The sequence below is a fragment of the Telmatherina bonti genome (genome assembly GCF_933228915.1).
Source record: "Telmatherina bonti genome assembly, chromosome: 24".
In the NCBI taxonomy this organism is placed as follows: domain Eukaryota; kingdom Metazoa; phylum Chordata; class Actinopteri; order Atheriniformes; family Telmatherinidae; genus Telmatherina; species Telmatherina bonti.
This window is the reverse complement of record NC_136633.1, coordinates 22,424,239-22,433,428: the sequence shown is the minus strand read 5'-3', so window position 1 is coordinate 22,433,428 and position 9,190 is coordinate 22,424,239. Positions and strand designations below refer to the sequence as shown.

At 42.4% G+C, this 9,190-nt stretch overlaps 1 protein-coding gene across 1 annotated transcript; it reads right to left on the bottom strand.

Annotated features, from left to right (window-relative positions):
• Positions 1-41: 41 nt before the first annotated feature.
• On the bottom strand, positions 42-8,988 carry trim25l (tripartite motif containing 25, like; the record flags this gene model as incomplete). Its single annotated transcript, XM_079264132.1, has 16 exons — positions 42-616; positions 698-763; positions 844-912; positions 2,636-2,671; positions 4,013-4,117; positions 4,213-4,437; positions 5,649-5,711; positions 5,814-5,861; positions 5,947-5,994; positions 6,078-6,122; positions 6,205-6,240; positions 6,344-6,376; positions 6,470-6,629; positions 6,698-6,931; positions 7,022-7,117; positions 8,362-8,988. The coding sequence occupies 16 exons, from the start codon at positions 8,986-8,988 to the stop codon at positions 42-44; spliced, it is 2,466 nt and encodes an 821-aa protein (XP_079120258.1).
• Positions 8,989-9,190: the final 202 nt, after the last annotated feature.

The following is a 9,190-nucleotide window of genomic DNA, read 5'->3' as shown; positions in this document are numbered from 1 at the left end:
GAATATTTATAATCGGTTGTTTTGATGATGGGTCTGCACCCTTACAAGGGACAGATCTTGATGCTGTCTGAGCTTGAGCTGAACTGACCGAGGGCAAAGTCGAGACCAACCCCGACTCCACTCCCGACCCCGAAGGCAGCGTAAAGCGGCTGGGTGAAATTAGCGCGGAAGGTGTGAAGGTGCGTCATGTTGTCTGCCACGCTGTAGAACGCCAGCGTTCCCATGGACAGGTCCAGGTACACGCCCAGGCGGGGGGAGTAGGTGACTGGGATGTCTTTCTTCTCGTTGTCGTGCATGGCCAAGCAGTAAGTGTCAGACAGCTCTAGGGTCCACGACTGGGCGTTGTAGCCGAGCCCTGACCTGGCATCCGAGCCTTTCCTGTTAAGCGCCCCGTACGCTACGCCCAAAGAGGAGCCTCGCCCTCGCCACTCCACCTCCCAGTAGCAGCGCTGGCCGTACAACGGGCTCTGGCACATCACCTGGGTCCAGCCATCAAAACGCTGGGGGGTGTCAGGGTAAGGCTGCGCTGCCCCCTGCAGGGTGGCTTTAGTGTCGCCCTCAGAAAGAACCAGCCGTTTGTGGGCTGTGTTGGGGTCAAGGGTGAAACTCACAGAGTCTAAAAGACAAATTCCAAAGTCAATTTTATTTTAATGTTCAAGAAAATGGGAAAAAAAAACAATTAATCTCTGTAACTCACACTGCAGGAACTCATCCCTGGTCCTCGGTTCTGGTGCCTGAATGCTGTCGATGTTTATCTCTCTCACTAGAAAATCATTCAAGCGATTAAGCACATCATCTTTGCTTCCTCTCAGAATGGAGATAAATTCATCTACATTGACTCACGTGCAGGAAAAGCAGGAGCATGGTTCATGCTATCTGGGATGGGCGAGTCCAAGAACAGACCAGGGTTAACTGAACAATGAAAAATCACCGTTAGACAAATTACAGGAAGATATGATCTAGTGTTCAAGTGACAGGGACTCTTGATTAGAGCTCCATCCTACGACATAGATAAAGAGCAATCCCTACATCCTTCTCCTGTTGAGGTGACTTCACAAGTTCGAAACCCCCTTAAGTGTTGCTTCATGTCCACAAAGGACCATGTTTAAGTGTATATAAAGTTCTTTATCAGTTAAAAAGTCTGAAAAGGCTAAAAACCAGGTTCCAAAATGAAAAAATGCCACATGCATACTCCATTTATATGTGTTAAGAGGAACATAAAACAATGTCACTTCCTTTACATTTGCATGGTTAGCAGTTCGGAGTTCTGACAGCAGTTTCATTAACGATACAGTAAACCTGCAGTAGACACTGCCCCCATGGTTTGTGGTGGTACTGCTCAGTTTGCCACATTTGGGTTACACATCAGCAAGTTCTGAATTTGGACTGAAATAGGACGTAGAGGACGTACAAAGATGGACAAAGTGGATATGTCTTTGCATATTCATACAGGGAGCCGGTAGGTTCACAAGTTTCCCTGCTGCAGCATATCTGATTCAAATCAATGGATAATTACTAGATTGGTGCAGAGCTTGACATCAAGCTCTGAAAAACTGTAATCTGGAATATTGCAGCAGGGAAACTTTTACAATATGAAGGACACTGGCCCCTGAGGACCAAGACTGGGGATTCCTTCTGTAAAGCATAAATAGCTACGTTTCCATTCATCATTTACACAAAACTTAAATATTGTAATGAAAAAAAAAGTAATGGAAAAAAACTATATTTTGAAAAACGTTTTTATGCTGTCATAAGATGATTTTTTTAGATGTGTCAATATAAAAGTATCTCCTAAAAGTGTAATGGAAACATTTTTTCTCGTATTTAGACGTCACTAGATATGAGATTGGTGGGTCACGTGACCAGTTCAGTTCATTTTAAACCATTTCAAGATGGCTTCTGGATGATTTCTTTCATCTTATGACAGCCGAAACTGCAGTAGTTGCAACCGAAATATCAGCTCTAAAACGTAGAATTTTTCTATCTCTGGCCACCTCAAAGTGGAGTCTTGTGGGACGAGATTTTATAAGAATTAGGATTTATGCATGAAACACTGCAGTTTTGCTTTGTCAAAACTTTAGAAATATCTCTTATTTTAATTAAAACTAATGAAAAATAATAATGGGATAAAAACTTTTCCACTATTGTTCTTATGTATTTGCATCTCATGTGTATGATCATTCTCCATGTCTTCTGTGTTTTTGGTGTATTTCTGTGGTAGCGTTGGCGCTTTTATCAGGAAATGCAGCCTGGACTTAAACTCATTTCTTCTGTGTAAGTAATTATGTCTTATGAAAAACTTTAAGATGAAAATGGTTTTATCTGTGTGGATCGTGTGGGTTACACCGATCCCAATCACCTGGTATATCTGTTGATTCTGCAGCAGCATTACATCGCTGTAAGCTAACGTCAACATTAGCTCCACAGCTAAAGATAGCCATAACAATTTTAGCTTTGCTTGATTAATCTGTAAGAACTTTATCGCTTACTTCAGACTGATAATGAAAGTGTTAATTAGTAAGGCAAAACATCTTATTTCATGTAGTTTGGAACACAAGCTATAGGAAAAATGTTGTTTCAAGAATCATTCTGTTTTCCAAATAAAGTTATTGAGATAGAGGTGCATCCATCTTACCCTCTGTTGGTGTTTCATGCAGAGCAGCCATTGCCCCTGGTGAATATACAATAAAAAAAATAAAAAAAATTACAACCCCAGAGAAAATGTCCTGATCTCATCAGCTTTATGTACTTTGGTCAAACTAACTTATTTTGTATGTTCCGGGATGCAACACATTGAAGAGAACAGAAAATGAGACTGGTTAAGCGTTGTTTCACCTCATGAGGTGAAAAATCACCAATCTTTGGTGCAAAAGCAGCATCCAAGTATGGCTCCTTGAAGAGCGAAGATGGGCAGAAGATTATGGGGCAAGGATAGGGTTATATGTTTTCTAACTTGCGTTTCTAGTTTTCAAGTTTAACAAGTACAGGTACAAATCAAATCAACAGCTACGGATTAATTAGTTAGTCTTATAAATACAAAACACATTGTTTTACATTTTGCACGCCCATTCAAGAACTAACCCCATTTCTTTCCCTAACCATTAACAAAGACAAGATGGCTAAAATTCTCTGTGTCCATCCCAAGTGGCAAACTCCAGTGGTTAAAAGTAAAACCTACATGGAAGTGCCAAAAACCACAGTTCCCTCCTTACCCACTCTGGGTTTCAAAAGGGAGTCAATTCTCATAGACTTAAAAATACCAACTTCACAACAGAAATAAACATGTTTATAGCCTGCAACAAAAAAATTTTTTTTTAGATTTAATAGGTCAGGTTTACTTTGTGAATCGTGAACGTTTTTGTAACTCATCCAATTAAATGTTATTTAATATTAAAATTTTGCATAATTGAGAGGTATCCAATATCCTGCGGCAAGAGGGTAGAGCAGGGATGTCCAACTCCAGTCCCGAGGGCCACAATCCTGCGGGTTTTCCATGTATCCCTGCTTCAAAACACATGTTGCAAATGAATGAATCATTGTGCAAAACTTCATTGGCTATTGGATCCATTTAATGGAAGCCTTGTAACAGGGATACATTAAAACCTGCAGGATAGTGGTACTTGAGGACGGACTTTGGACACCCTTGGGGTAAAGGGTAGCATAAACGCAGTTTTTGGCCAGCTAATAACTGACTTAAATTTAGCCTGCCTACCTCTGTTAGCCAGTTAGCTCCTGTTAGCTCTTAGCTACAGGCAGCTCTGAGTTTGATAGATGTTAATCATCCACCGCCACACTCAGAGCCCCCTCTCAGCTCTAATCTTTGGCCATATGGCCAAAATGACAGCGGTGGGAGCCACCCACTGACCCTCAGTTCAGTTCTTCAGAAATCTACGGGTAATGTTATGGAGTGTCCATCCATCTTTTTATACACAGTCTATTTTGCGTGACCAAACTTTGCACAAATAGCAAAGGCATGGCTGAGGAAGAAGGGATATGATAATTAAAATCTTACATGGATTTCCTCCTGCAGGTTGTGCGTTGTTAGCTGGGCATGCCTGGCTGGCGCCACGACGATGGGAGCGGAACAGACTGCTGATAGAGGCCATCCGACTGAAAGCTAATCAATAGAGGAAGAGAAAAGAGAGATGTGGAAAAAGAGTTTTCTCACTTTGCTACTTGGTGGCAGGAAATGGCAATAATGTGAGCGATTACCTCCAGTTGATGTTGGTGTAGCAGCAGGGGTTGGGGTGGCAGGGGAAGGGAAAGAGGAGGGGATTGGGACTGGTGCTGCGGCTGGGGCTGGGGTTGGGGTTGGGGCTGGGGTCGGGGCTGCATTGGAAGCAGGTTGACCCTGACAGGACCTGCTCCATAGGGACGGAGACTGTCTACGGCTTGGAGTGGGGCTGGGGCTGGGTCTAGGGTTGGTCTCCCTTGGTGCTTTAAAGAAATGTAAGATGCAAATCAGAAATGGAAATGCAATGACTTTAGGTTTAAATGTTAAACACTGAGGCCAGATTTAAATGTACATGGTGCCAAACTGAATTCTGGGTCTGTTGCTTTGCTTTGTTTTATTTTATTTTGACATACCCCGGAGTGGAAAGTTGAGAATATTCATTTGATGTCTGAGCTGGTAGTGCTAGTAGATCTGGCTGGGCTACTGCAGCTAGCAGTGCTAGTAGAGCTACAGAGCTAGCAGGGCTAGTACTGCTTGTAGAGTTAGCAAGCTAATATGATTAGTAAAGCTAGTAGGGATTGGCTGGGAGACTGGAGCTAGCAGTGCTAGTAGATCTTGTAGGGCTAGAAGGACTAGTCGAGCTAGTAGGGCTAGAAGAGCTAGCAGTGCTAGTAAAGCTAGCAAGCTAGCAGGATTAGTAGAACTAGTAGAGCTGGCTGGGCTACTGGAGGTAGCAGTACTAGTTGGGCTAAAGAGCTAGACGGATTAGTAAAGCTAATAGAGCTGACTGCGCTCCTGGAGCTAGTTGTGCTAGTAGAGCTAGAGAGCTAGCAGGATTGGTAAAGCTAGTAGAGCTAGCATTACTAGACGTAGAGCTACGGAGCTAGTAGTGCTAGTAGAGCTAGTCGGGCTAGAAGAGCTAGCAGTGCTAGTAAAGCTAGCAGGATTAGTAGAACTATTGGAGCTGGCCAGGCTACTGGAGCTAGCAGTACTAGTAGCACTAGTACTGCTAGCTCTACTAGTACTGCAGGATTAGTAAAGGTAGTAAAGCTGGCTGGGCTAGTAAAGTTTTTAAAAAAATCTATAAAATAACCATTATTTCAAGTCACAGATAGAATGAAGGTTCACAAATCAGTAAGAGCTTTTATTCATCCACATGCTCTGTAAAATATATCTGTCCAGATGTAAAGAGAATTAACGTTTTAATTTTATCTACATAAATGTGAATCGTGTTTCTGTCTGTATTCTAAGAGTATTACAGGTTTTCAGACTTGATCTCATGAGGTGAAGGTCCCCAGTAAAGCAGTGGAATCTATTTTCATACATTTTATTAACTGGAAGCCGACTTTTGGATTTTACGTGATGCAGTTGGATTATGGTGAGAAAATATTCTGCATGTACATTTTGCCGGGTGTAGTACTTTTAAAAAGTACTACACCCAGAAGTCTTGGCTTTTAAATAACAGCCTACTTACAAGCCTCTCTTTCTTCCCTTCTCCTTCTATTTCCTGGTCTGGGTGAGCTTGTGTTCCCTCTGTCTGCAACAAGGAAGATGCACCAGTTAAAAACTTGACATTTATACATCATCAATGCTGCAGGCAGCAAATGTATTTTTTTTAACAAAAAACCTCTAATCGTACCTCGTGGTGAGTCTCTGCTCCTCACATCATGACCTCTCAGACCTGTACCTGAACACACACAGAAATACATTTAATTACCTACACAATGTCAGATTATTGTCCCACATAATGCATAAATTTAAGTCAGATTTACCCTGTCTGTCTGTACTCCGCAGTCCGACTGAGATGCTGGCTGGAGAGGCTGTGGAAGATAATGTGCAGCACATTTTCTGTAAATAAATGGTCTTTTTATGTAAAATGAAGGCAAGAAGATATGGAACAGACCTGGCGATCGACTGTTTGGGTTGCGGGCGCCCAAGCCAGAAAACACTGGAAAGAAAGGGAAATATTTCCTTCATGATTAATGAAAGTATCACACTAAGATACATGTAGAGTCCAGCAGAAAACTCACATTTTAAAATGCCTCCTTTCTGTCCGCTCCGGTTGGCTGGAGAGGATCAGAGTTACTATTAGCTGCAACGCTTGAGGACAGTGATGAGTGTAGTTATGACGATGGGAAAAGAGAAATAAAAGCTGGATTGTGAACTTACAGGTTCCCAAAGTGAAGAGTGTGGTGTTATTAACTGCAGAAAGAAACAAAAGCATGATGATTTCAAGAAAGATGATTTCATGGCAGGAAAAGCTGAAGAAGCGTCAGAGAGGAGCCTTGTGAAGACCTTGTTTGGTGATTTTGCTGAGCTCCTGGTTGCACATCTCTTCCACACGCTCCTTTAGAGCCACGATGACGTCATGAACAGGCTCAAAAGAAGCATCGGGGTTGACATGCACAGACGGCAGGTCTCCTATCTCAAGAGGACTGGACATGGACTCGCAGGTCTGAAGGGAAGTATGGTGGTTAATGTCAGGATGCACCTCCACCGTCCATCTAATTCATCCAAACTCACCTGCAGGTAGTAGATGTGGTCTTCACAGCTCGCCAAGTCCCTCATCTCAGTGTCCCTCCTCTTTCGCTCCTTGATCTCGGCCTCCAGGTTATCTGCAACTTCCTGTGCCTGGCCCATCTTCTCCAGGCTGGCCTGATCCAGCACCTCCTCCAGCAACTCCTGCAGACGCTCCACAGAGCGCAGCAGCTCCTCCAGCGCATTTTCCCCGCCATCGTGCACCCGGTCTGAAGAACGCTATGCAGGCAGAGACAAGGAGCAGAAGATCTGGTCTCAGTCATGGTGACTTTTGTCTTAGATTTAGCAGAACTGCTGCAGAGGACCAACCTTCACCACTTCCATCGTCCTCTTCAGGTCTTTCAGCTCCTGTTCTCGGTCTTTCAGCCTCTGTTGATTCTCTGTTTGGATTTCCGACAGCACCTTCTGCAGACGGACAGGAAAGACGAGGTGAGCAGGAGGAAGCACAGCAGGGAGGCGTGGTGTGAACAAACAGGAATGTGGTTAGGAATGTCTTCAGCATGGATTTAGTCACAAAAGGAGCGAAGACGGCACCTTAAACCGACATTTAGACACGACAAAGGCTGGAAACGCTGCAGGTATGGTGTTATAGGAGGGTGGAATTCATCTGAGTTGAGGCAACATGCAGTCTGATCTGCAGTGAATCAGGAGGGGAATGTAAAAAAATTAATGCATATTTTGTATCTTATTTATAAAATTAAATGAATAAAAATCTACATTACAACCCTAAAACACAATAGGATGTAATAAATGTATAGAATATAAATGTAAAATAAACTATTATTTTATCTGAACATGAAAAGTTATTGAATTTTTATTTGAAGTTACTTAAAAGATTTTATATTTTCTATTATTTGAAATAAATTTTTTTACTTTTTTTCCTAAATTTTTTGTTTATAAAATGATTACAAATCTATACTGTAAATCTTATATACGTGTGTGTGTGTGTGTGTGTGTGTGTATATATATATATATATATATATATATATATATATATATATTTATTTAACTTTATTTTTATACATATGTATAAATACATACATCTTTAAAAATGTGACTTTTTTTTTAACTTCACATGAAAATATGGCTTATTTCACATTTATATTTCATACTTTTACTTAATTATTATATATATATATATATATATATATATATATATATATATTATATTTTATAGTTAAATAATATATTTAACATGTTATTCATTCACATATTTACTCATCTACACCTGGATTCCAGCTTAGAGCTCACACAGATCATTCCATCCTATGTACCTGGAAGCAAAACATCCAGTATTTCACATCATGATCAGATCAGAATCTCAATGTTATTTTAAATGTACATATGTGTACATTTCCACATGAGTTTAGTGATACAGGCCACCTGACCCGATTCCCCTCATGCAAACTGAAATCACATCTGTGACGTCAGAAAGTTAAAAAGTTTTAGATTTAAACATAAAAAGCAAGCTGATCTGAACAAATGAGTAATCACAAGAACTTTTGTTAATAAATTACAGTTAATAAGTATGTTTACAAAAGGCGTGTAAAAGTTGATGGATGGATTTTGTTATATTTAGATTCTCCCTGAAGGCCAGACTGGATGCGACCTGTTGGTTTGACCATGGCCATCATCTATCCTTTTCCTACCTGTCTCTCCAGCCTCTCCGCCTTGGTGGACACACACTCGTGTTCCTTATGGTGGCTACTGGTGCACAACCAGCAGACAAACATCTTGCACTGGCGACAGAAGAACTCCTGCAGGTACTTGTGCTGGGTGCAGATCTTCTCTGCCAGATTCCCCGTCGGTGGGATGAGCTCGTGCTTCTTCAGAGACTTCTTGGTCTGGTGTGGCTTCAAATGCCCTTCACAGAAGGAGCTCATGCACACTAGACAGCTCTTAACAGCAGCTCGCTGCTCTCCTTTGCACATGTCGCACAGCACAGCAGAGGTGGACACCTTGGCCTTGGACCTGGATGAGGAACTGGCCCCACGAGCACTCCGGATTGAATCCCGCACCTCAGATTTAAGGGCCCCTTTGCGAAGCTGCTCCACAGCTTCAGCCAGCATGGTGTTCCTGGACAGGGAAGGCTTGGGGCAGAAGGTCTGGCGACACTGGGGACAGCTGTAGATCCCTTTGGGGTCATCCTTGCTCCAGAAGTCCTTGATGCAGCCCATGCAGTAGCTGTGTCCACAGGGGATGGTGACTGGATCGTTTGGGAGATCCAGACACACGGGGCAGTTGAACTGCTCCTCTGTCCACAGCTTTGCACTCATGGTGTCAAAAACAACAGAAAGAAGACACTGGAAAAGAGGAAAGGAAGGACGCAGAGGAGAAGAAGGTTGTGAGCAGTCTGGATCCACAGGAGGAAATGATGTGTCTCAGGTGAGAGAAAGCAGAAAGAAGATGGGTGGGGCCAGAGCCACCAGGCAGGTCTAGCGAGGAAAACAGGTGTTGGTGGAAAACTCCTCAATGTCT